At 40.2% G+C, this 27,703-nt stretch overlaps 1 protein-coding gene across 1 annotated transcript; it reads left to right on the top strand.

Moving 5' to 3' along the window:
- The first annotated feature begins 130 nt into the window (after positions 1 to 130).
- On the top strand, positions 131 to 27,703 carry CCDC77 (coiled-coil domain containing 77). The gene is made up of 13 exons (XM_032391052.1): positions 131 to 195; positions 1,504 to 1,558; positions 4,400 to 4,453; positions 6,302 to 6,545; positions 9,170 to 9,312; positions 15,419 to 15,515; positions 16,415 to 16,490; positions 17,406 to 17,497; positions 18,921 to 19,069; positions 23,727 to 23,946; positions 25,668 to 25,793; positions 25,894 to 26,046; positions 26,822 to 27,703. The coding sequence occupies exons 3-13, from the start codon at positions 4,416 to 4,418 to the stop codon at positions 26,966 to 26,968; spliced, it is 1,485 nt and encodes a 494-aa protein (XP_032246943.1). The 5' UTR covers positions 131 to 195; positions 1,504 to 1,558; positions 4,400 to 4,415; the 3' UTR covers positions 26,969 to 27,703.

The raw sequence follows: 27,703 nt of genomic DNA, 5'->3' as shown, positions 1-27,703 counted from the left end.
GCGAGGAAGGGCGGGGAATGGGGGGGGCGTGTCTCTATGTGACTAGCCTTCCTATTGGTGCTCAATACAAAGGGCCGTGTAAACTCGTGGGCGATTGGACGGATTCGTGCACGCTCACTGGCGCCGCGACGCTACCGGATTTAAGTTTTGTTTTTCGGTTGGGGTCTCTGACTCGGAGACTAAGCTTAGTGTGGCGTGAGTACAGAGATTTGGGTTTAGGATGCTGGGATTAGGGAATGGGGCCTTGGGCTAAAAAAAACCTGGTGAGGGAGAAGTAAGTGCGGGGACCGGAAGAGGGAAGTTAGAACGTGCAAAGTGAAAGGTTTCGGGGGTGTTGGAGGACTGGGGAGCCATAGCAATGAAGGAGTCGGCAACGGGATGAAATGTAAAAAGGAGTATAGAATTTGGAGGTCCTGGAAATGCGTTCCAATATTCCCTCATCCCAAGATAGTCTAAACCCTCAATTTCCTCATTTGTAGAAGTAAGGAATAATAAAAATACTTGACAGTTATTGTGGGGGTAATCAAAGTAAATGTCAAAATGCTAATCAACATTTAATTGTGGGGCGCCTGGGTGGCTCAGTCGTTAAGCGTCTGCCTTCGGCTTAGGTCATGATCCTGGGGTCCTGGGATTGAGCCCCTCATCGTGCTCCCTGCTCTGCAGGGAGCCTGCTTCTCCCTTTCCCTCTGCCTGCTGCTCCCCCCTGCTTGTGCTTGCTCTCTCTCTGTCGAATAAATAAATAAAATCTTAAAAAAAAAAAGATTTAATTGTAAGGAGGGATAAGGCTATATTAAAAAACAACAACAACCCTAAAGGAAGATACCACAGGAGATAGAGGTTAGAAGCTACCTGAAACCCTTAACTTATCTATAAACAAAGACATTGTTCTTTTGGGAGATACAATAATGAGTAAAGCCCATTTTCTTTTCTGCAAGGAACATACCCATCGTGAGAGAAGAAACCTGTCATAGCCAATCACAAAAGACCACATACTATATGATCTCATTCATATGGAAGTCCAAAATAGTGAGATCTATAGAAATAGAAAGTAGATTAGTAGTTGCTTAGGGCTTGGGGGGGAGGTGGAGCACAGGGGTGATGGCTAAAGGATATAGGATTTCTTTTTTTTTTTTAAGATTTTATTTATTTATTTGAGAGAGAGAGAGCATGAGAGGGGGTAGGGTCAGAGGGAGAAGCAGACTCCCTGCTGAGCGGGGAGCCCGATGCGGGACTCAATCCCGGGACTCCAGGATCATGACCTGAGCCGAAGGCAGTCACTTAACCAACTGAGCCACCCAGGCACCCAAGGATATAGGATTTCTTGAAGTGATAAAAATGTTCTGTAATTGTGAGGGTTGCACATATCTGAATATACTAAAATCATTGAATTGTACACTTTGAGTTGTATGGAATGTGAATTATATAATTATATCTCAATAAAGCTGTTAAAAATGTCACCCATAATCCTACCATACCAACCCAATTACCATTTTTATTTTCTAGGTTGTTTTTTACAAGAGACAAATTCACCCAATTTGAAGAAGTTTTGTGGAAGGAGGTGAGTTTAAAGGAGGAGAGTAGTCATTTTAAAGGAGAGAGTGAGAAAAAGATGGTGTACTCGAAGGGTTGTTTGGCAGAAGAAAGCTAATGGAAGACAGAAGCAGAAACTGCTTTTCTAGCTAGGTCAGATAGTGATAAAGTAAAGCAGAGAAGGTGGGTAAGGGAATGCCAGATGATCAGGGAAGACTTCACCAAGAAGGTGACATTAGAACCCTCAAGGAGAGGGAGCAAGCCATATATAGATAAATGGGAAAAGAACATCATAAATGAAGTAGAAGTTTGAAGTCTGAAGTAAAAGTTTGTCTGGCATGTTTGAAGAATAGCAGAGACCAATGTTGGTGCAGTGAGCAGGGGGAGAGTTGTAGGGGTCACAGAAGTCCTGGCGTAGGCGGATCATGTAGGACCTTGGAAGCCATTTTAAAGACCTTGGCTCTCTGACTAAAACTAAGTCTTAGGAGGCTTTTGAGCAGAGGAGTTTTGTGTTTTGACTTACATTTTATTTTTTTTTAATTAACCATCACAATAGGTGTAACATTTTACACTTGCACTAGTAGTGTGTGTTCTAGTTGCTCTACATCCTTGTCGGCACTTGATATTATCTCTCTTTTTATTTCTTTTTAATATTAGTTACACTAGAGAGTGTATACTGGTATCTCATGGTGGTTTGTTTTTTTTTAAGATTTTATTTATTTATTTGTCAGAGAGAGAGCACAAGCAGGGAGCAGCAGACAGAGGGAGAAGGAGAAGCAGGCTCCCTGACGAGCAGGGAGCCCAGTGTGGGACTCGATCCCAGGACCCTGGGATCATGACCTGAGCCAAAGGCAGATGCTTAACGACTGAGCCACCCAGGCGTCCTTGACTTACATTTTAAATAATCACTCTAACTACTGTGTTGAGAATAGACTGCAGGGGCTGGATTTGAGAGTGGAAGCAAAGAGACCAGTTAAAGAGGCTCTTGTAGTCATCCTAGCAAGAGATTAGTGGGTTGGACCAGGGCAGTATTGGCATGAGCAATTGTCAGATTCTTGATATTTTGATGGTAGAGCCAATAGGATTTGCTCATGGATTGAGTATAGCATGTAAGACAAGAGGAGTAAAATTGCTCCAACCAAGGTTTTTGGTCATAAGCAACTGGCAAGATCGAGGTAGTAATTACTAGAATGTAGAATTTTTTTTTTTTCTAAAGATTTTATTTATTTATTTGACAGAGAGAACAGGTAGGCAGAGGGGCAGGCAGAGGCAGAGGGAGAGGGAGAAGCAGGCTCCCTGCTGAGCAGGGAGCCCAATGCGGGGCTCTATCCCAGGACCCTGGGATCATGACCTGAGCCGAAGGCAGCCGCTTAACTGACTGAGCCACCCAGGCACCCCTGGAATGTAGAATTCTGAGAGAAGAGCAGGTTTTGGTGGTAGGTGTTTATCAGGAACTTGGTTTTGGACTTGTGAAGCTTGAGAGACCTGTAAGACATCCAAGTGGAGATAGGGAATAGGGCAGTGAGATAGGATGAGTGGAGTGGAGGGCAGAGTCAGCACTGGAGGTAGGAATTTGAAAACTATTAGTGTGTACGTAGTATTTAAGAATGACACTTTTTTTTTTTTTAAGATTTTTTATTTATTCATTTGAGAGAGAGTGCCCAAGTTGGGGGCGTGGTGACAGGGCAGAGGGAGAGTGAGAAGCAGGCTCCCGCTGAGCAGGGAACCCGATGTGGGGCTCGATCCCAGGACCCTGGGATCATGACCTGAGCCGAAGGCAGCTGCTTAACTGGCTGAGCCACCCAGTCGCCCCTAAAACTGATACTTCATGCAGTCATTGAGGCAATAAGTATAGATAAAGAGGAAGAAGAACTAGCAGTGACTGAAAATTAATGACCAGTGAGGAAGAAAGAAAACCAGGAACCTCTGGTGTCCTAGAAGTCAAATGAAGAAAGGTTTCAGGGAGGAGGAGCAGGGGCGTTCTGGGGTTCCGAGCGGGAAAATGGTATATAGAATTAACAAGAGTGATTATCTCTTTTCACTCTTGTTCACAAAATTCTTCTCCAAAGGACTGAAGATTATAAACAGATACATACCAATTAAAAGAGTACAAGAACAGAATATTACATCATTGTGCTCAAAATCAGAATGGGTTGACAAAGCATGCTTGATAAGCCAGCTTTCCCTAAGCTAATAAACTTTGCCCTTCCCTCCTTCTCCGTTCCTCCCTCTTCTCCCTTTCTTCTCTTCTCTCCCCCTTCTTCCCTTCTCTCCTGTTCCCTCCCTGTTTGTGAGGTTATCTTCATAAAAATTTCTGTGATAAGATTATTCAAATAGAGGAACCCAAGCTCCATGTTAGCAATTGGAATGGAGACTGTAAATGGACCTTATAAAGCTTGTAATTTTTTCTTTCTCTAAGATGAAACAATAGATAAAGCTCACCAGATGTCAGTGGCTTTGTATTTATTTTAAATTTAGTGTAATTGGCCCTCTACCTTAATTTCCATTTACTGTCCCTTACTTGTTAGAAACTTTTCTGCATCTCCCTCCTATTTCAGCAAAAGGATTGTAAATTCGTTTTGCATTGTTGTTAAGGAGGCTTTTCTTTTGTGTGTGCTTATCCATCCAAACATTAGATGCCATTCTGATTTTATTTAAAAATAGTAATGACGAATGCCTTATGAAAATTCAAAAGTCATAGATTTTCAGGATTTGGAACTACTATAAAGAATCCTACATTTTAAAGCATCACATTCTCACCAGCAGGTACATCTGGTGATGGTGGAAAGGGAACATGTCTGTGTATCCTGTACTGTTTTTTTTTGGTCTGTTTCTGACCCTTCATTCTGAATTTTCATGTATTTTACAGGTGTGAAAAGGACAACATGAACTTTACCCCAGTGCATACCCCCGTCTGCAGAAAGTAAGACATTTGCTTATTTTCAAGTTGTTAAAGAATCAAGACTTCTGTAGCTGTAAGTGCAAGTTAGCTTAGGAACTAGAAAGGTTTTAGAAGTGTTTCCAAACTCTGGATTTGAACTATATTAGGCCTTATTTCTCTATTCTTATTATATGCAATTCGGATTTAAAACTAGGACATATTAAGTGTTAATACCCGAATCCAGGCAGTTTGAATGGGCCTGGTAGAGTGCCCGTGGATCCTGGATTACAGAGGAAACAACCAACCAGCATGCAAACAGGGGACTTTTAATTCTGGTTCTGCCATCAACTTCCCGCATGACAGACATCCTCATCCTCATTGCCACAACTCTCAACTGCAAAATCTCAGCAGTACCTCTTAGTTCATCTACTGATCTATTTCCCAGAGTAGTTATAATGCAACTCCCTTTGAAGACATGAAACATTAAGTAAAAAAACATTTCTGTCACGAGCTTTTAGTGATTGAGAAAATGCTAGGGGTTTTTCCTTCATGCTAGCTGAAAGTAAATTTTAATATCTCTTCTATACATGCCTACTTATTAAAGGTGCTGACCATCTCCTTTGTTAACTACAGCTCTGGGCATCCAGTATAAAGTTTCTCCACACTGTCTATTTTGTTATGTTGTAAATTGCAGAGAGTAAGCCAAAGTGGATTAATTTTCACAGGGTTTCTCCACTTCCACACCATTTGTTTTCTGACTTGCATTGTTTTAGACGAACGCTCTTGTTTGCTAAAAGCAAAGAGAACTTCTTGCCCAGCCTTTCATTAACCTTTGATCTTGTCTAGTCTTGGTCTGTGTAATTCAAATGTCTCTGATGCTGATGTGATTGTGTGGTTACTAACTAAGGCTATGTTTTCTAATCCTGAATCTTATATTTATCATTCCCTTTCTTAATAATTTTGCCACTTATATGTACCTGTTCCTAAAAACAGTTTCATTTGGCAAGTTCCATTCTTAAATAAATGGTAATATCTTCTACATATGCATCTATGCACATTTCCCCATTTAATGTTGCTTGGAGGATTCATTCATATTTGGATATCTCTAATCCATAGTTTCTAATGACTTTGAGTAATGTTCCATTTATATAAATATACCACAATTTATCCATTACCCTACTGAGTGGATGTCTGGAAGGTTTACCATTTTTGTTATTACAATAATGTTGCTATGAACATTTTCATATGTGTCACCTTGTACACATATGCATGAATTTCTCTAGGACAAGAGGAATAGCAGTTTTACTAGATTCTGCCAAATTACTCTCTGTGGTGTCAAGTTAGACTCCACCAGCAGTGTATAGTGTTCTTTTGCTATGTATCTTAATAGTATTAAATTTTCTGTTATTACCTGGTCTTACTTGGGTAATATTTCATTTTTTTAATGATCTTTTTACTTTTTTAACATATATTTTGAATCTAGCTTTAAGTCTTTAATACTTGGAAACCAGTTCATAAAATTAGTCACTAACCCGGAACATCAAACTTTGAAGGTTTATGAGCACCTTAATTATAGCACTTCAAGAACATAAACTCCTTTTTTATTTAAGAAATTATGATGTCTCGGGGTGCCTGGGTGGCTCAGTCATTAAGCATCTACCTTCGGCTCAGGTCATGATCCCAGGGTCCTGGGATAGAGCCCCGCATCGGGCTCCCTGCTCAGGGGGCAGCCTGCTTCTCCCTCTCCCACTCCCCCTGCTTGTGTTCCCTCTCTCGCTGTGTCTCTCTCTGTCAAATAAATAAAATCTTCAAAAAAAAAAAAAAAGAAATTATAATGTCTCGTAAATGTTCAAATAGTTTAATGAATATGTCCTTTCTGATTTCTCACAGGCCAACAACTGTCTCCAAACATGATGTTACCTGTGACTTCAGTGGTCCCACAAAGTGGAAGGGAATGTCTTTCTTGGATTCGATGGAGTCAACTCCCTTGCCTTCCACGGAAGATCGTCTGGCTGTCCTCTGCCCTTCTCAGGAGCTTCTGGAATATTACCAAAAGAAGATGGCTGAGTGTGAGGAAGAAAATGAAGACCTGTTGAAGAAACTGGAACTCTACAAAGCAGCTTGTGATGCACAGGTGAAAGGGATGATGCGTTATACCCTTTTCGGACTCTGGTTGAGTCTATTCATTCCTGAGAGAAGTGCCGGCTCATATTATCAGCAGATATTTTCTTTTAAAAATTCTTTTTTTATTGCTTTCTACCGCAGCCTAGCTACCTATCCACCCTTTGGGTCCCTCACTAGATTATAATCTCCGCCAACTGCTAGACCTCTAAAACCTTAGAGGTCTCTTTTATACTTCTAGTTCTTTCACCCCCTTACACCTGACTTCATTTAACTTCATTGTTAGCTCTGTAACTCCTTGATAGTTCAATTTTCTCAGTGTTGCCTGCCAGCTTCTGACCTCACATCCTTCCTTCCTAACCCAAACTCCACTGTGCTTCACTTCAGTAACTGTACTGCCTTCATGGGACCCCATGCTTATTCTTCTGGCCCTGCTTGCATAGCACAAACGCTAGCTATAATTTCATCCAGTTCTCCACCACCTCTTCTCTTGGAGCAGGATTTCTCAACCTTAGCATTATTGACATTTGGGGCTCGGTACTTGTTTGTCGTGAAGACTGTTGTGTGCATTGCAGGATGTTTAGTAGCATCCTTGGCCTCCACTCACTAGATATCAGTAGCACACCTCTTCCCCCATCCCCCCGACCCCCAGTCATGACCATCAAAAATGCCTGTGGATGTTGCCCAGTTCCTCCTGGGGCATAGGCAAAAATCGCCCCCAGTTGAGAACAATTGTCCTAGAATGGTTACATATCATTACAGAATAAATTCATGGTAAACTTGTCCATCTGTATCCTTAGTCACTATACAGCAGTTTTCTTGCCTGTGCATATCTGTGCCATACCTTCACCCTCCACCAGCCTGCAACCCCTTCTTAGCCCTCGTCTCTCAGGCCATCTTGTTTCCTAGTTCACGGAGGAGACACCGGCTATCACACATGCGCTCTCTTCCTGCCCATCCACACAGGTCATCTACGTCTATATCCATCTCTCTTCTTTTTACTGCTTCAGGGACCAGCTGTCTCTGCCTGTTCAAGCTGCACTGATCCAACAGTCCCCCTAGCCCCCATTCCTTTCTCCTCCTCAGAAACCCTGCTTCATCATCTCTCTTTTCTGTGTGTTCTATTTTTAACTTCTTGCCTGACGTTGGCTTTTTGTCCTCAGTATATAAACCTACTCAAGTCTTTCTTCTGTACTTGTGCTTCCCTCTAACTACTCTCTTATGTGGATGGCTCTTTTCTCAACCACACCTGTAGAATAGTTTGAGTTTGTCACCTACTCAGTGACCTCTTGACTGCAGTTTGGTCTCTGTCCCCATTGCTCCACTAAAAGTGCACCTCCTGTGGTCTCTGGAACCTGCTAGTCAAAATGATCTCTTCGTGGCCTTTGCAGTATTTGTCACTATTGATCTCTCCTTTCTGCAGACTTGTCCTTTCTTGATTTCCGTGTGTCATTTTCCTTTCCCAGTTTCTGTCTTACCTCTCTGACCAGTTCTTCTCAGTCTCTGTCAACAGCCCCCCTTCCTTAGTCTTAAATATCAAAGTTCTAGATTCCACCATATATGGTCTTGTCATATTCATGTCTTCTACTACTATATATGAGATGATGACACCAAATAACTAACGCACTTTTCTCCTGAGTTCCACATTAACCTGTCCATGTCTGAACTACTCTCCTCTTTCCTACCTACCCACACATAATCTGTACCACGAACATTTCCCCTCCCTCCATTCCTTATCTCTTCACTTTTTCTTAATTCCGTGTCCAGTAAATGGTATCGTTGCCTGCAATTCTCCCCAACCCCTACTTCCGTCACTTGGTAAGTCCTCTTCATTCTGCTTCCTAAATATCACTTCACCCATTCCAACAACTTAGTCACTGTTTCCTCAACACTAGTTCCACCTTTCATTATGTCTCCCCCGAACTATGACAGTGTCCTCCTTACCAGTGTCCAGCCTGTGGCCTCATACTTCCCCACTCTGCCTCTGACTGTCCGCTCCAGCAGCACTGAAATACTTGGGGTTGCCCAGACACGGAAGGCTCTGATGGTTCTTTCTCTCTCTTCCCCAAGAGTACCCGCCCTCTGCTTGTCTCTAGCAGTTTTCATCTTTCAAGTTCCAACTTTGGTTGTGTTCTCTGACTTCCCAATACCTGCAGAGGTTTTACTCCATTTTACTATGCACACTCTTTCATGAAATAACTATTTCATTTTAATGTTTACACATCAAACATCTCTCCCCCCACAAAATTCTCCCAACTCTGTAGGCAAGAATCATACCTTTTTATCTTTGTTTTTCCAAAATTATATAATTCTTATTACATAGAAAGCATTAAAAAAAAAAGTGTGACTAGAACAGGTAAATCATACGGCATTATAGGGTTCTGTAATCTGTAAAAGAAAGATAGGAGAGCTTTGATGTTATAGGCAAACATCACACTCACCCTGTAGCTTTTTTTTTTTTTACCCTTCAGCTTTTAAACTCAAGTCTGTACACAACCTGTTGTTGTCATTTGAATTCCGTGTTGGTGAAACCATTCATTTTGTAATATTTCTGCATGAACTGATCCACCATATCCAATCAGAGATACTCCTGTGAAGTGCAATATCTTTTCAACTACCTTTTTTTCCTCCCCCCAGCATAAACTAGAATGGGATTTGCAGCAGAGGGAGGAAGAGATTGCTGAATTGCAGAAAGCTCTAAGTGATATACAGGTCTGCCTCTTCCAAGAACGGGAGCATGTTTTACGCCTCTACTCAGAAAACGACCGACTGAGAATCAGGTACCAAGTGGGAGAAGGGAAATATTGGGGTTCTATTTCTAAATTACACTAGACGAGGGGCACCTGGGTGGCTCAGTCATTAAGCATCTGCCTTCGGCTCAGTTCATGATCCCAGGGTCCTGGGATCGAGTCCCGTTGGAAGCCTGCTTCTCCCTCTCCCACTCCCCCTGCTTGTGCTCCCTCTCTCGCTGTGTCTCTCTCTGTAAAATAAATAAATAAAATCTTAAAAAAAAAATAAATAAATTACACTAAACAAGATACATTTCTCTATGGTCCTCTTAGGTTGTGTTCCCCAGGAAGCAGATTCTGAGATGGATGTGAGGATGGTTAGTAGGGGGACTCTGAGGAATAACATCTATGAGCAAATTTGGGCAGAGGGAGAATTTGAACTGTGATTCCGTGGTAGCAGAGGCTTCAGCCAACCGCATGGGGAGCTCTGAGGCCAGGACAGCCATTCAGAGGCAAACGAGTTGACCTTTTATACTCATTGGATGTCGGCTGTCACCAGGGAGGGGATGTAAACCTGAGAGAGGCAGCCTCCTTCAGCCTAGGGCAGTTCCTGGAGAAGGACTCAGCTCTTGGGTGATGGGTGTCTTGGTCCTGAAGGTGGCATCTGAGCAGTGTTCCACAGCATCCACTACTAAATTTTTTTTAATTGTGGTAAAATATACTTAACATAAAATTTACCATTTTAGTCATTTTCAAGTGTATGGTGCAGTGGCATTAAGTATATTTATGTTATCATGCAGCCATACCACTATCCAGCTCTAGAACTTTTCCACTGTCCCTTATAGAAACTCTGTACCCATTAAACAATAACTCATCACCCCCCCCCCCCCCCCCCTAGTAACCACTGTTCTACTTTCCATATATGTATTTGACCTCACAGAAGTAGAATCATATAGTATTTGTCCCTTTGTGTCTGGCTTATTTCACTTAGCATAATGTTTTCAAGGTTCATCCATGTTGTAGCATGTATCAAAATTTCATTCCTTTTTAAGGCCAAATAATATCCCACTGTATGTACTTACCACATTTTGTTTATCCATTCATCCACTGATGGACATTTGAATTGTTTCCACCTTCTAGCTATTGTGAATAATACTGCTATGAACATTGGTGTACAAATACCTATTCAAGTCCCTGCTTTCAGTTCTTTTGTGTATATACCCAGAAGTGGAATGCTGAATCAAATGCTAATTCTATATTTTTGAGGAACTACCATGCTGGTTTTGATAGTGACTGCACCATTTTACATTCCCATCAGAAGTACACAAGAGTTTCAGTTTCTTATTCATACCAACATTTGTTTTCTGTTTTTTTTTAATAATAGCTATCCTAATGGGTGTAAAAATAGTATCTCATTGTTTTGATTTGCACTGCCCTAACGATGAGTGATATTGAGCCTTTTTTCACATGCTTTTTGGCCAGTTTGTGTCTTCTCTAGAGAAACGTCTGTTCAAGCCCTTTGCCCATTTTTGAATTGGGTTCTTTGATTTTTACTGTTGTTTAGTTTTTAAGAGTTCTTTATATATTCTGGATTTAATCCACTTTAATCCAATAGATAAGTGATTTGTAAATATTTTCTCCCATTCTGAGTGTTGCCATTTTACTCTGTTGATAATCCTTTTGATGCAAAAAAACTTTTTATTTTCGTAAGGTCCAATTGGTATACTTTTCCCTTTGTTGCATCTGCTTTTGGTGTCATATTCAAAAAATCATTGCCAAATCCAATATCACTATAGTTGTTTTTTTTGTTTGTTTTTAAGAGAGAGCGCTCATGAGTGGGCGTGGGGAAGGGGCAGAGGGAGAGGGAGAGAGAGAATCTTAACCAGGCTCCACGCCCAGTGCAGAGCCCAACACAGGGCTCCATCTCACAACCCTGAGATCATGACCTGAGCCGAAATCAGGAGTTGGACGCTCAACCGACTGAGCCACCCAGGCACTCCCACTGTGTTTTATAGTTTTAGCTCTTAGAGGTAGGTTTTTGATCCATTTTAAGGTAACTTTTGTATATTGTGTTAGGTAAGGGTCCACCTTCATTCTTTCGTGTGTTGGATATCCAGTTTTCCCAGTACCATTTGTTGAAAAGACTGTCTTTTCTCCATTGAAAGTTGAGAATCACTTGACCATACATGTGTGACTTATTTCTGAGCTGTCTATTCGATTCCGCTGGTCTATAGGTCTGTCATTATTGTCAGTACCACACTGTTTTGATTACTGTAACTTTGTAGTAAGTTTTGAAATCAAGACGTGTGGGTCTTCCAACTGTGTTCTTTTTCTAGATTGTCTTAACTATTTTGAGTTCCCTGAGATTCCATATGAATTTTAGGATGGATTTTTCTATTTCTGCAAAAAATATCATCGAGATTTGATGGGAGTTGCCCTGAATCTGTAGATTGCTTTGGGTAATATTGACATCATAATATCAGGTCTTCCAATCCATTTATTTATGTGTTCTTTAATTTCTTTCAGCAGTGTTTTTAGTATACAAGTCTTTCACTTCCTTGGTTAATTCCTAAGTATTTTATTCTTTTTGATGTTGTTGTAAAGCAAATTATTATCTTAATTTCCTTTTCAGATTGTTCACTGTTAGTGTATAGAAATGCAACTGATTTTTGCATGAAGAATTTGTATTTTGCTACTTTGCTGAATTCTCTTGTATCAGTTCTAATAGGATTTCCTTGGTTGGTTTGGTTTGGTTTTTGTTGTTTTTGTGGAACCCTTAGGTTTTCTACATAGAAGATTGTGACATCTTTGAACAAAGATAATTTTACTTCTCTCTTTCCACTTTGGATGTCTTTTCCTTTTTTCTTGCCTACTTGCCCTGGCTAGAATTTCCAATACTGTGTTAAATGGAAGTTGTGAAAGTGAGCATCCTTGTCTTGTTCTTGATCATAGAGGAAAACTTTTGGTCTTTCACCATTGAGTATGATGTTAGCTCTGAGTTTTCCATACATGGCTCTTACCAGGTAGAGGTTGTTTTCTTCTTTACCTCGTTTGTTGAGTGTTTTTATCATAAAAGGGTTTTGAATGTTGTTACATGAGATTTCTTTATCAATTGATGATTGTGGTTTTTTTCCTTTATTCTGTTAATGTGGTGTATTACATTGATCAATTTTCATATGCTGAACTATGCTTGGTCCAGAAATAAATTCCACTTAATCATGATGTGTAATTCTTTAATATGCTCCTGAATTTGGTTTGCTTGTATTTTGTTGAGGATTTTTACATCAGTGTTCATGAGGGATATTGGTATAGAGTAGTTTCCTTGTAATGTCTGTCTGGCTTTGGTATCAGGGCAATGCTGGCCTCATAGAATGAGTTAGTAAGTGTTGCCTCATCTTCAATTTTTATTTATTTTTATTTTTTTTAAGATTTTATTTATTTATTCATGAGAGACACAGAGAGAGAGAGAGAGAAGCAGAGGGAGAAGCAGGCTTCCCGCTAAGCAGGGAGCCTGATGCAGGCCTCGATCCCAGGACCCTGGGATCATGACCTGAGCTGAAGGCAGACGCTTAACCATCTGAATCACCCAGGCGCCCTCATCTTCAATTTTTAGAAAAGTTTGAGAATTATTGGTGTTTGTCCTTTAAATACTTGGTTTGAGTTCACTAGTGAAGACATCAGGTCCAGAGTTTTTCTTTGTCAGGAGGTTTTTGATTACCAACTCAATCTCCTTAATAATTTTAGCCTTGACCTAATACAGAACTTCCTTTCAACTCTGGGCCACACTGAAAGCTCACCTTTCATGTCACTTGATATATGGGTCAGAGCAGTATTCCAGAGTATGGACTATGTTCTCTGGAGAGACCTGAAGAGTCTTTTTTTCTTCCTGGTAAGGGTAAGGTACAATAATTTGTCCTTTACTTTGAAGGGAATGTCCTGTCATGCCTAGATCAGACCCTTAAAACTTCACTGATGTGCTTTGTAAGGTTTACCTCCAACTCTCTGAAGCATATGTATCTTACCAAGGGTTCTAACGCATCTGCCATTTCTTGTCTATCCAGTCTAATTTAATCTGATATCATTAGTAGTGAACTAATGAGATCTGTGGTATAGCCAGATCCAGGTCTCTTTAGACTTATTTGATAGCACACAGAAGAGTTAACCTGGTTTTATGGAAAGACTGTAAAAGTATACTGTGTTCACCCCACACAAATGAGAACTATTTCCGGTCCTGTTAGGAATGGAAAGGAATACATTTGCTTAATCAGTATCCATATACCATGTACCTAAAACCAACTTAATCTGCTCTAGCAAAAACACTACATCTAGCACAGTGACCGAAATTGGGACCTACTTGGTAGTAGTCCACTGTTATCCTTCTGGTTTTGCATAGGTCATACTGTGAATTAAATGGGGATTTGATGGTGACCTTGACCCCTACATCCTTTAAGTCTTTATTTACCATCTTGGCAGGGGTAGGGAGGGGCAGTTTCAGAGTCTTCTTAACCCAAAAGCCAAGAAGTTTGTTGAAGGTTTTGCCAACTACCAAATATGTCCATTGCAGTTATACATTTGGAGATGGGGAAACTGACCGTTGATTGGGTGTGGACCCAGTGGATCCACTGTGAGCTGGACCTGGAACAAAATTCTGTTGATTACATGGTTCCTATATACTCCAGTGCCATGATAATGCAGGTATCAATGTCAATTCAGACCCTGGATCCATCAGTCCTTGAATTACCTGGGTAATTCCTTTCCTCCAGTGTATAATTACTTAAATAAATGGCCATGGGTCTTTTGGGGAAAGACTAGGGGACTCATTATCATGTACACTTGCTGTCTTACCAAGTCTTACCTCCTGGGGACCCAGCTTCTTTGTCAAGTAATAGTCTTAAAACTGGCTGAGGTGTGGAAGATGGGTCAGAGATTGTGATTTTGTATAGGGTGCTGCCCTTAGCCTCCCTCCATCTTTGATTTATTTTATTTTATTTTATTTATTCATTTATTTATTTTAATTAAGCTCCACATCAAGCATGAAGCCCAATGTGAAGCTTGAACTCATGACCCTGATATCAAGACCTGAGCTGAGATGAAAAGTTGGATGCTTAACCAACTGAGCCACCCAGGCGCCCATCTTTGATTTATTTTAATTTTTTAAGCTGTACCCACCCATCTGTCGAGCCTAAGAACACTATGTTTGTTTTTTTAGAGATTTTATTTATTTAGAGAGAGAACGAGCACAAGTGGGGGGTGGGATAAAGGGAGAGAGAGAGAGAGAATCTCCAGCAGACTCTCTGCTGAGCACAGAACCCAGTGTAGGGCTGGATCCCATGACCCCGAGATCATGACCTGAGCCCAAATCAAGAGTCAGATGCTCAACCAGCTGAGCCACCCAGGCGCCCCAAGAACACTATGTTCTATTAACCATCTCCATACCACAGGCTCTGAAATCTCGTTTTAGAGTTTGCTTCCTTGGTCCATTTCTGATATCAACGGTCTTAGGTTGGGTTCCCAAGAAAACAGACTCTGCAGTGGAGATTTGCTTGCAGGAGATTTATTGGAGAGTGCCCTCAGGAATAACCACCTATGAAGGAATAAGGAAAGTCTGATTGGGCAGCAGTTGAACTATTTAATTAACTTCAAAAGACCTCAGCCAGTGCCACAGGGTGCACTGAAGCTGGGATGGCCCTTCAGAGATATCCTGAATTAAGGCAAGGGGATTGGACTTTTCTGCCCTCTCATTAGCTAGGCACTGGGTGCAGTCTGTCCATTGGATATACAGTTGGTTAAGGCAGTCCCTCTTAACTGAGGACAATTCTGGAGAGAGATTCATCTGTGAGCCACAGTTTGCTACATTGCTGTCAGTTGGAGGAATGAACCCATCAGTGCTAAAGAGGAGAATCTGAGCAGTGTACCCCAGCATCCACTATAATTCTCTTCTAGAACCAACTAAGAAATTATTTTCTGGTCCCTTCTCTCTGAATTCCTGAATATAAATATCTGATGTTTTAAAAATTAGAGCTAAGGTCTCAATAAATCTTACTCAATTTTAATTTGATGTTGCCATTGTCTTAATAAATCAGAAAGGAGATCCTTTAAATAGAAAATTTTACTTCCTCCGAACACAATGTGTGCTTACTCTCTATGAGAATTGCAGGGAGCTAGAAGACAAGAAAAAGATTCAGAATCTCTTGGCTCTTGTGGGCACAGACACTGGAGAAGTGACCTATTTTTATAAGGAGCCTCCAAACAAAGTAAGTAATATTTGGTATGGCATGGTAAGCATGATTTTTTATAAAATGCAGGCTGGGGTCCAAAATAAGAGCAATTTTGGTACTTGCTGAAGAAGATAGAAGAGAATTAGCTGTCATAGTCTCTAAGTCTTCAAAGCATTTTCTGTAATTACAAAGAGCTTTGTGCTTTTACTTACTCTTTTTTTCCCAAAAAAACCATCATTTACCCCATTTCTCTGTTTGGAAACCTTAAAGCACAGAGGAGTGGATGTTTTGGGTGAGATTAGAGAGGAAAGCAAGAGCTGACTTAGTATGGGAGCAAGTTTGCAATACTCAGGTATCTTTTTTAATCTTAGTTTATGCTGATGACAAAAGTAATGATGGTCTTTATTAAAAACAGACAGATTTCAGAAATCTGTCATATAAAAGTGGCAGTCTCTTTTATCCCAGAGATAAAGCTCTTTTTCCATTCATATAGAAATATTTATGTGTATATATAGTTTTTCCATTTTTACTCTTCTATAAACTGCCTCAGTGAGCATCTTCACTTGATCTTAGCCAAAAGGCCGAGAAGCGATCAGTGAGCATCTTTATGCATATCTACATATGCATGCTTTTGTGTTCCCATTATTTTCCTAAAGGCCCTTGCCAAAGATCCCCTGCCCCTTTCTTTTAGCAGATATTATGAAATAACTCTGAAATTTAATTTTTTAGTTTATATCACTAGCATTGAGTTTTATCCACTTTGTTACTTTGTCCACTTTGGTGTCTCCCATGCATGACATTCTTATATGATTATGGCAGTTTTGACCAATTGGATTTATGAATAGTGTTTTGATCTACAGAAGTAAAGCTAAAAGTGAAATACGACATTTATAGGAAAGCTAATTCTATACTTTTTGGTTTTTTTGCTTCTTCAGGTCAGCATTCGCTCAAAGACTATCCAGGCTGTAGGTATATGTGAACAGAATGAATCTTCCTCAGCTTTCAGAGCAGGTACCAGCCATATTATAAATTCTCGATGCAGAATTCAAAAACATGGTGCAAATAATTAGATTTCGTTTCCTCTATGTTATAATAATAAATGTTCATAATGATGTCTCTGCTGGTTTAAGATCTCACTGAGCTTTTTTTCCTTTAACCTTCCCATGATGTTTTAATAAAGGAGAATAAAAAATACATAATAAACATGCTTACAGATGATAAAACAGATTTGGATAACTTCTGGGATCACAGAATGTTAATTAGCTTTTAAGCCTCAGTCTCCTCTCTCTCTTTTTTAAATGGAAATCCCAATTTTATTTCTTTGCCTTTTTTTTAGAAAATTGAGATACAATTGACATATAACATTACATTTAAGTATACAATGTAAGGATTCAATAATTGTATATATTATGAAATGATCATCACAGTAAATCTAGATAACATTCATCACCACACATGGTTACAGATTTGTTTTTCTTATGATGAGAACTTTTAAGATCTATTCTCTTAGCATAAGCCTCTTGAATCATCCTAGGAATTTTGTTCAGTATAATTTTAGTGTTGCTTATTTTTAAAATCTTGTCTTTTGAAAATTGGGTGATACATCATAACCAAATGTTTAGACTTACTTTTCCTTATTCCTTACCTTTTCTGATTAAATAAGATTTTATGAAGAAAATAGATACAACTCCAAAGGAAAATTCTTTAGAAAGATGAATATTATTATCCAGGAGACCTCCTCGCAGAGTTCCTTTAGAGAGATTCCCATTTGAAAAAGTATTACTATAGTCATTGTATGCTTTCCTTTTTTTTCCTTTCCTTCTCTTCTAGGTAAATGAAACCTCCTCTGCAGAGGTCTGCTGATGCTCAAATAGCCAAAAGAAAAACTAAGTAAAGGTCTTGATTAATTTTTGTTTTCTATTTTAGATTCTAAAGTAAACAAAAGAAAACCAGCAATAAGAGAGAAGGAAGAAACTTCTGAGCAATACCAAAGAGACATACAAACACTTACCCTACAGGTAAAGCAGACCAGGACAGTTTCTGTCCACAAGTTTAGCTTTGTGTAACATATCTTTGTTATCATAGAAGTATCTCCTTGCACACATATTTTTTTCTTTTTTTTTTTTTTTTGTGTGTGTGTGGACATATGTTTTCATTTCTTTTTTTTTTATTAACATATAATATATTATTTGTTTCAGGGGCATAAGTCTGTGATTCATCGGTCTTATATAATACCCAGTGCTCATTACAACACACACCCTCCCCAATGTCCATCACGCAGTTACCCCATCCCCACCCCCCTCCCCTCCAGCAACCCTCAGTTTGTTTCCTAAGATTAAGAGTCTCTTATTTTGTCTCCCTCTCTGATTTCATCTTGTTTCATTTTTTCCTCTCTTCCCCTATGATCCTCTGCCTTGTTTCTTAAATTCCACGTGAGATCATATGATAATTGTCTTTCTCTGATTGACTTATTTTGCTTAGCATAATACCCTCTAGTTCCATCCACATCATTGCAAATGGCAAGATTTCATTTTTTTTGATGGCCTTGCACACATATTATATCTAGGCATCAAGTGATTAAGAAAATTTAGGTTGTTCCTAATTTCTAAGACTTCATGTTTTAAAACCATTATTCTCTGTTCAGCCATTCTAGAAGTGCTATTCTGAACCTTCTGTTCTTTCAGCTTATATGCTTAGCCCTACCCAACAAAACTGTCATACAGTAAGAATTCCCTTTGTGGTTGGCCTTAGGGGAGACACACAGAGTTAAAATTGTCTCTGCTGATAGATTAACCTGTAGGGGTATATCCGTTTATTTAGTGCATGTGTTCTAAAGTCCTCAATCATCCTTTTACCACCTGGTAATTGTGTATTTTTTGCAACCATGATTTTTTTTCTAGGTGCACTCAAGTTCCTGTCCTTACAGGGGTACAAGAGGAGTCTGTTGCTTTAAATGATAGTTTCTACCCGTGGCCAGTATCTCCATTTGGAGTGACAGCCAGAACCAGAGAAGGAAATTACATGATACTGATTTTGCTCCACTTTTTAAATTAAAATTGAAGAAAAGAGTCATTCTGTTTCTACGCAACCAGGGAGTCTTAGAAGGGAGATAGTCCTAAGAATCCCAAAGGGGAGATAGTGAAAAACTGAGACTGTTAGGGTGTAGAGGAAACTGGATTTTCTAGCTTTTTGTGTGTGATGCAGATGCTTTGTTTAGTGTGGACAGAGCTTGCTCTTGTGTAGCCCAACCCCATTTATAAGACATTACATAAAAAGGAGTACACTTAAGATTTTTCTTCTATTTGTTTTGTTGCTGTGCTTTTGTTTGTGGATTTTTTGTTTTGTTTTTTAAAGTTTTCTGGAGAAAGACTCGCTTTTCGAGGTAAGAAATAAGTGGAAGCAAGACAGGAGTGGATACCTCACCCCTTTTGGCCTGTCTAGGTGGAATCACTGCAGGCTCAGCTGGAAGAGCAGACCAAGCTTTCTAGAGAGCAAGTTGAAGGGCTCATGGAGGATAGACGGATTCGCATTGAGGAAATACAAGTTCATCACCAGAGAAATCAGGACAAAATCAAAGAGCTTACCAAAAAGTGAGTGTTCAAGAAAGCTGTACCTGACAGATTTGTAAACTTTTCTGAGTGGCGTAAAAGTTAACAGTCCTGTCCTTTAGCAGCATAAGACTGTGGAACTGAAAGAGACCTTGAAAAATCTGTCTTCGTTAGACACCCCTGCCTCTCTGTAGGTGGGTGTCCAGGCTTCTCTAGGAGTGCTGTTGATTCTGTTCTTGAAGCGTTGGCAAGTATCCCACATGCTCCATTTAACCCACTTTAGAGTTTTAGCTTGATCTTAGTGGTTAAGAAATGTTCTCTTACCCATTGACAGGTTATCCGACTCAGCCCAGTATGGTAGGGACCTTTTCTTTTGTCTGGTCTTTCACGAATGTGGGAAAAATGACTACGTACCTGTGCAAAAACCACAAACTCTCTGTCTTCACTGCTTCTATTTCCTCACCTGCCTGCCTTTCCTCACCTTTCTGCAGCCTGGTTTCATCTGCACCGTTTTACTAAGCATGTCCTTTCTAAGGTCATCACTGACTTCTTAATTCCCATGGCCAGTTATCTCTTTCCAGTCCTCATTGTAACTAGTATCGTTCTGGATATTTGGTACCTCTAACCACCCTTTCTTTGAAATTAGTTCCCTTTGATTTCCGGAACAACCTGTCTTGATTCTTCTACCTGTCTGACCCTCCTCGGCTTTTTGCCTGCTTCCAGTGGCTAGACTGTGCTGTACAGATCTCTTCAGTTGAATATGTTCGAACACCTCCAACTTACTGTGACTGAAACAGACTGTTTTTCTTTCCCAAGAAACACCCCCTTGTCCCATCTCAAACCTACTACTTCGTTCTTTTTCCCATTTAGTTTAATGGTATCCATCCCGTTTCCTAGGCTTCCCAGCCTTAGAGTTATCTTCAACTCCGCACTCTCTTATTCCTGAATCTGAAGCCCTATTGAGTATGAGCCTGGGAAGGCTCTCCAGTCCGTTCTCTCCCTCTCATTCTTCTCACATTGGTTCAAGCTATTCTTTTTTTATTATTATTATTAAGATTTATATTTTTCTGAGTAATCTCTACCCCCAACGTAGGGCTCGAATTCGCGACCCTGAGATCAGAGAGTCGTGTGCTCCCCCTCCTGAGCCAGTCAGGCATCCCCCAGCTCTATTCTTGTTTACATTGCTGCAGTAATCTAACTGTTCTTCCTCTCACTGATCCCACTGCCTTCTACAGTCTTCCTCACTGTTATAAGTTAGTGCCTCCATTAGGAGTTACCAACAGCTCAAAAACATGCGATAGCTCCCCATTTACTTATGATAAAGTCCTGCTACCTCAGCATGAATTACTAGAATCTTCGTCATCTCGCACCAAATTAACCTTTTCAGTCTCAGCTCTTCCTCTACTGCTGTGTTTTACCCCGTCCTTCAGTCTGACTACTAATGTCTGTTGCTTGTGGGATCCTTGCTGTGTGGCAGGCACTTTGCTGTGCATGTTCACCTCTTCTCTGAACACTTCCCCAGGCAGAATTCAGTTTTTCCTCCTCCACATTCTATGATGACTCGCCTGCCCCCGGTGGCACTTAGAGCCACCTATTAGAGTCACATCTGTTCCCCAGGGGCTTGCTGTGGCCTCTGCCCTGCCCTGTATGCATAACAGTCACACAATAAACATTTGTCCAACACTTGGTGATCCTTATCAAGCTCCATCTTACTTCTTTTTGCATTAAACATTCTATGTTTAAAATTTTTTTTCATGTTGCATTTTTAATGTCCTTTTATCTTCTTTTACTGTCGTCTTAAACTTCTCTAGTGCCTCTTCCTCCACTTAGCGGTATGGTGATTGGAACACCTGGGTTGGCTCAGTCAGTTAAGCATCCGACTCTTGATCTCAGCTCAGGTCTTGATCTCAAGGTCATGAATTCAAGCCCCACGTTGGGCTTCAGGCCCAGCGTGGAGTCTACTTAAAAAAAAAAAAAAAAAAGTGTGATGATTAAAATTGGATGTGATTCTTAAATTAAGATCTCTGACCAATACAGGATAGAAAATGCCTTCTGGCTCTTGCAGGCTCTGTTTCTTTTAACACAGTGTAATATGTTTGCATGTGGCCAGCTCGTCTCCATCTTTATTTTTATTTTTGGTATTTTGTGCTTACACATAGCATGTTCACTTTTCATTGGATTTTAATTGTTTTTAAGGAAACTGTGTTTTTAAATTGTCAGAGTAATTTGTAATTTTGTATGTGTCTTCTAGAATATTAATAGCCATCCTGGTGTGGCATTATCTGTACATCTGAGCATATAATCAGTCCCTTACATTAGATAGATCATCCTAAGGATATTGAATGGCATGAAATCCAAGGCCTTTAATGACTGCCCTTTGGGTCTCACTTTCAAACCATTTATACATTAACAAGACTATTACTTGCCCAGTTTGTAATTGAGAACATAATGTAAAATAGAATAAAATAACTCATTGAAAGCAAGAGAGATCTTGTGGTAACTGAATCAATCTCTCTTTATACACATACATGTATACCTGAGTGTATATACATTCGTTCGGTGACAGTTACCCTGCTTTGTGCCTGCATTATGCTATCATGTTTCCCTTATCTGTGTATCCTGTTACTCATGGAAAGAACTGAGTTTTTCTGACATTATTTAGTCAGTGGAAAATTACAGTGATTGCCTCATGGTATTTAATATTCCTTGCAAGCAGTTTGATCATTTGATACAGTATTTTTCTAGAAAGTGTTGATGTTAAACTGATGAGTTGCTAACTTCTGGGGATATCCTTTTTTGAAGATAGAAACATCATTTGCCTATTCCTAAATCTCAGTAGTCAGCAGGAATCTGTTTAGTACTCTGTGTGTTTAGTAGTTGGTACTGTTCTTGACAATCTGGTGGTAGCAGGGCAAAAGTAAACGATCAATAAGGGATATGCTTTCACTCAGGTTAAAAAATATGCATGTTGGGGTGCCTGGTTGGCTCAATCAGTAGGGCATGTGACTCTTGATCTTGGGGTTGTAAGTTCGAGCCCCACGTAGGGTGTAGAGATTACTTAAAAATAAAATCTTAAAAAAAAAAAAAAAAGAAATGAAACTATGCCTTTTGACAGTTAAAACATGACGGGGCGCCTGAGTGGCTCAGTTGGTTAGGCATCTGCCTTCGGCTTGGGTTGTGGTCCTGGGGTCCTAGGATAGGGCCCGGAGTCAGGCTTCCTGCTCAGTCGGGGGTCTGCTTCTCCCTCTCCCTCTCCCTGCCCCCGCTCGTGCTTTCTCTCTCGCTCGCTCACTCTCTCAAATAAAATCTTAAAAATAAATAAATAAATAAAACATGACACAGTGTATGAGCAAGTGTCAAATTATAACACGGGTAGCGATTTAAACTGATAAAGAATTTCAGAAAATGGAGAAACAAAATGGGCTAAGGTTGTCACAATCTCTCCATGGAGGAAACTGATCTTGAGAAAACGACAAGATTTGATATCGGGCAGTTTACATGTGGAGCACAGCATAAAGAAAATCAAAACTATTTTTGACATTTTAGAACTTGTGTTCACCCTCAGTCAGGGAATAGTCCATACTTATGCAGGCTATGTCTTTTCATTATATAACCTGGAATTAGCATTGGGAAAATATCTATAAAGACCAGTCTATTTGGGCACCTGGGTGGCACCGTCAGTTAAGCAAGTTAACTTGATTTCAGCTCAGGTCATGATCTCAGGGTCGTGAGATGAAGCCCTGCATTGTTCTCCACACTCAGTGGAGGGTCTGCTGGAGATTCTTTCTCTCGCTCTGCCCCTCCTCATGCTCAATTGCATGCGTGCATGTTCTCTCTCTCTCTTTTTTTTTTTAAGATTTTTATTTATTTATTTATCACAGAGAGAGAGAGAGAGAGCACAAGCAGGGGAAGCAGCAGGCAGAGGGAGAGCCCTGCTGAGCAAGGAGCCAGATGTGGGACTCAGTCCTAGGACCCCGGGATCATGACCCGAGCTGAAGGCAGATGTTTAACCAACTGAGCCACCCAGGCGTCCCATGTTCTCTCTCTTTTTAAAAAATATTTAATTTTTTTATTTGAGAGAGAGAGATCATGAGCAGGGGGTAGCAGTAGAGGGAGAAGCAGACTCTCCGCCGACAAGGGAGCCCGATGCAGGACTTGATCCCAGGACCCTGGATCATAACCTGAGCTGAAGGCAGAGGCTTAACCAACTGAGCCCCCCAGGTGCCCAATAAATAAATCTTAAAAAAAAAAGACCAGTCTGTGAACTAGTGCACATGGGTAGGTATATTACACTTTGTCCAGTAAAACATGTAAGTTTGCCAGTGATCAGATTGTGTTTTAAATACTGCTAATGATATTTTATAGAATTTATATATTGCACCTTTTTTTTTTTTTTTTTTTAAGATTTTATTTATTTATTTGACAGAGAGAGAGATAGCGAGAGCAGGAACACAAGCAGGGGGAGTGGGAGAAGGAGAAGCAGGCTTCCTGCAGAGCAGGGAGCCCAATGCAGGGCTCGATCCCAGGACCCTGGGATCATGACCTGAGCCGAAGGCAGACGCTTAACGACTGAGCCACCCAGGCGCCCCAATATATTGCACCGTTTTTAAAGAACCTGTATCTTCCCTTTGTTTGAGTAACTATGCATCATATGTACCAGTAAGCATCTTGGTGTCCACATTTGTACTTTCTTTCATAGTCTCCATCATACCCAAGAACTTCTCTATGAGAGCACGAAAGACTTTTTGCAACTCAGATTTGAAAACCAAAATAAAGAGAAGTCATGGATGCTTGAAAAGGATCATTTGATGTCAAAGATTAAGCAATACAGCATGCAGTGTAAGAAGAAAGAAGATAAAATTGGAAAAGTTTGGCCAGTCATTCATGAGACTCATCATAACCAAAATGAATATATTAAGGTAGTTTTCTTTTTTTTTTTTTTTTTAAAAGGAGATTTTTTTTTTTTTTTTTAAAGATTTTATTTATTTATTTGAGAGAGAGAGAATGAGAGACAGAGAGCATGAGAGGGAGGAGGGTCAGAGGGAGAAGCAGACTCCCCGCTGAGCAGGGAGCCCGATGCGGGACTCGATCCCGGGACTCCAGGATCATGACCTGAGCCGAAGGCAGTTGCTTAACCAACTGAGCCACCCAGGCGCGCTAAGGTAGTTTTCTTATGTCTTACAGAAATTGTTAATTTCTCTAGAAAAGTTGAAAGAACTCAGAGAATTCCAAAGAACCTAAGAATTGTCATACAAGATCCATTCAGTCCAGGAAGCTGTTGTAGCAGCACCCTCAAGAGATAGGTTTCAAAGCGTAGCTTACCATTATAGTGTTTGGGGATTTAGAAAAGTAAACTATTGATTGATTCATTTATTCTTTCAGCAAATACTTATTGCACTCCTACTATGGGCTAGGCTCCGGGGCTATAGCAGTAGATAAATTAGACCAGGTCTGCCTTCATGGCATTTACATTTTAATGGGTGAAAAGGGGGGGGGGCACCTCGCTGGCTCAGTGGCGAGAGCATGCGCCTCTTGGTCTCAGTGTCATGAGTTCAAGCCCCACATGGGGTGTAGAGATTATTTAAATAAATAAATAAAAACTTTAATGGGTGAGAAGGTACAGAAACAAAACAGAAAATGATAGCTTATTAAAAAATGGTATTAAGGAATTAAAAAGATTACATGAAGATTATATATAGTTGCTGAAAGTCTGCTTTTGTAGGGAAGCACAGGGACCCTCTGTAAAGTCTAATATTGTTGCTGAGACCTATAAAGTGGTACTGAGCTTGCCATAAAGACCTAGGGGAAGAGCATTCCAGGCAGAGGGAAGAGCAAGTCTAAAATATGTTCAGGGAAGAGGGCGCCTGGGTGGCCCAGTTGGTTAAGCGACTGCCTTCGGCTCGGGTCATGATCCTGGAGTCCCGGGATTGAGTCCCACATTGGGCTCCCTGCTCGGCGGGGAGTCTGCTTCTCCCTCTGACCCTCCCCCCTTCATGCTCTCTCTCTCTCATTCTCTCTCTCTCTCTCAAATAAATAAAATCTTTAAAAAAAAAAAAAATATGTTCAGGGAAGAAAGGGAGTATCAGTGTGGTCATAGAGGAATAAGCAAGAAGGAAGTGGTAAGCAAAGAGGTTGGAGGGTGGGCAGCAGCCAGTCATGGAGGGCCTTACAGGGCCTTTACTTTCCTGGTAAGAATATTTAGCTCTAAACATTGTATGTCTTTGAAGGTTTGTGTGTAAGGAAGAAACGTGATCTGATTAAGGTTTTTACCGATCATTCCCGCTGCTCAATGGAACATGTGTATTATATGTTCTTGTTTCTATTTAAAGAAGAGCTTCAGAAATGTGTCCCAAAACATATATTGTCATGTCCTATTTGGTACAGTTCTGAGCTCCATTATCTGACCCTTCTCAGAGCCAAAAATATTTGTTTTATTTTAAAGAATTTCTAATATGGACACTTTAGAAAAAGGTTAAGAGAATCATCTAGAAATAGGAGGCTTTCAAATGTTCTCCAAAGTTCCTTGCCATCTTGTTCCTTAACTCGTTTTAGACTTAATGGAAATCATTTATTTCCTTTCGTTGCCTAAGTGCTACTTGAATTACCAAAATTGTAATTTTATTTTCCTTCTGACCTGCAGTCCCTAAAGGATAAGTTAATACAAGAGAAAAAATTATCCAACATGTATCAAGAGCAGTGCATTTCCCTAGAAGAGGAACTTGCCCGAATTCGTGAGGAAGAGGGAGTGAGGAGAGAGATCTTCAAGGTACAAAATTCTCTTCCACTTCTGACTGAGTGGGAAGCGCAGATGCTCCGGGAATGCTTCCCTCATCTTCACAAATGCCTTGCCATGTCCCTATATTTAGGATCGTACTAACAAGATGGGGAAGCGTTTACAGGTGATGACAAGACGCTATGAGGCCTTGGAGAATCGGCGTATCTTGGAAGTAGAAGGCTTTAAGACGGATATTAAGATTCTCCGGCAGAAGCTGAAAGACTTGGAGCAAATCCTCTATAAGGTAATTGCTGACTCTGAATTACCGAGGGGGGAAAAGGGGTGCAGGTAAGGAAACATGGTCGTGAGGGCTCCTCAGAAGAAAGATGGGCTGTTTCCCTGAGGGTAGACCCTAGCGGATCACCATCCTTTAAGTCTCATTAAAATTAGCTTAAGTGCACACCAGAGGGAGGACACAGTAGACTGAAATCATTGCTAGCCTGTACCATCGTACTTTGATCTGAGTTAAACTTACCAGAAAGCTTCATCCTTCCCAGATCAAGAAGTAGATGAAAAGACCGGTGTCTGTTTTACCAATGGGGAGAGTGAGTAAGTAATGAAGTAATTTCTCCCTGTCAAACACAGCTTTATGTAGAATTCAGGTTGCCTCAGAATCCTTCTTAAAGAGATTTAACCAGTCATCCACATATCCTAAATGATTGCTATGTGCCAAACAAGGTTAGTTATAGAAGAGACGCTTTTTTTTCATTCTTTGGCAAATCTACCAGTAATGTTTATATTGATCTCTTTTTTTTACTCATTATTGTCTGTTGATTTCTATCCTATGGCTTCTTTACTATCGTGTAGGAAAGCAGAGTCCCATGCCTTTTCTGCTTTAATTCTACTCTACATTTTCTTTCTTTTAGTTAGTCATTAAGCAAGCTAAGGATTGAATTTATCTTATGTGCTAAAAGTCTCCCAAAAAGGAGCCAGCATAGCCTAGTCTTTATGATTTCTTTTCCCTGGCATGTGCCATAATCATTTCTTCTTCTTCTTTTTTTTTTTTTCCAAATCTCTAGGCAACACTTAATGCCCGGGCAAACCAGGATCTTGCCATTCTGCGTGAGGTGCGTGACAGCAATAGACGGGCACATAAGCTACAAGGAGAACTAAAGAACCTTAAGTCCAAAGTCTTTGGTCTGGAGAATGAACTTAGACTCTGTTGATGTTTACGTTTAGACATGGCCCTCATCTGGAATAGGTCGGCTTCCTGAAATCTGAGGAAAAGGTCCTCTTCTCCCAGAAACTACGCACAGAGTTGGCTAGAATCACGATATCTGTTATTAAGAAGACAGGGCTAAGAATTAGGGACCACTAAAAGAGCCCTTCTTGCATCCGAAGCTTTAGCTATCATTTTTGCTGTCCTGTTAACCTTTTTTGTGTTTTTGGTCTGGATTATAACCTGAATTACTTAGAGACTTTCCCACATTATTTCTCCCATTTATAATATAATGACAGTTTTTGTTTTTTTAAGAAGGCAGTGATCATGAAAATTCCGGAAGAAAATATTGACTGAGTGTCAGTAGTTGAACTCTGCCTGAGATCAGGACATCCTCTGAGGTTGCCCAAGGCAGCAAATCACAATTTGTCACATGTAAACAGGTAGTAATTCTGTTATTTAACTTTCTTCCGTCATGAGCTGAATTACTTTTTTGGATACCCAGTCTCAGGAAGTTTCACCAGAGGGCACTAGAGACCCTAGTCTTTTCTTTTTCTTTTTCTTTCTTTTTTCATTTCTTTTTTTTAAGAGACCCTATTTTTAAGCAAAATGTTCATCTAGGAAAATAAAGGTGCCACTTTGGTAAGAGTGAGTGAAACTTCAGTGATCCTCATATGAAAGATCATTATTTTACCAATAACATGCTTTTAAAAAAACAATGTATATATTTTAAATCAACTAT

Source organism: Phoca vitulina, unplaced genomic scaffold, assembly GCF_004348235.1.
Source record: "Phoca vitulina isolate PV1807 unplaced genomic scaffold, GSC_HSeal_1.0 scaffold59, whole genome shotgun sequence".
Classification (NCBI taxonomy): domain Eukaryota; kingdom Metazoa; phylum Chordata; class Mammalia; order Carnivora; family Phocidae; genus Phoca; species Phoca vitulina.
This window is presented reverse-complemented; position numbering and strand designations above follow the sequence as displayed.

What these genes read in the sequence shown, in the direction of transcription:
- CCDC77 (XM_032391052.1), top strand. Translation starts at nt 4,416, where the DNA reads ATGAACTTTACCCCAGTGCATACCCCCGTCTGCAGAAA. An exon ending in TTCCTCAGCTTTCAGAGCAG is followed by an intron (nt 16,491 to 17,405) that starts GTACCAGCCATA and finishes TTTCTATTTTAG; the next exon opens with ATTCTAAAGTAAACAAAAGA. An exon ending in ATCAAAGAGCTTACCAAAAA is followed by an intron (nt 19,070 to 23,726) that starts GTGAGTGTTCAA and finishes TTTCTTTCATAG; the next exon opens with TCTCCATCATACCCAAGAAC.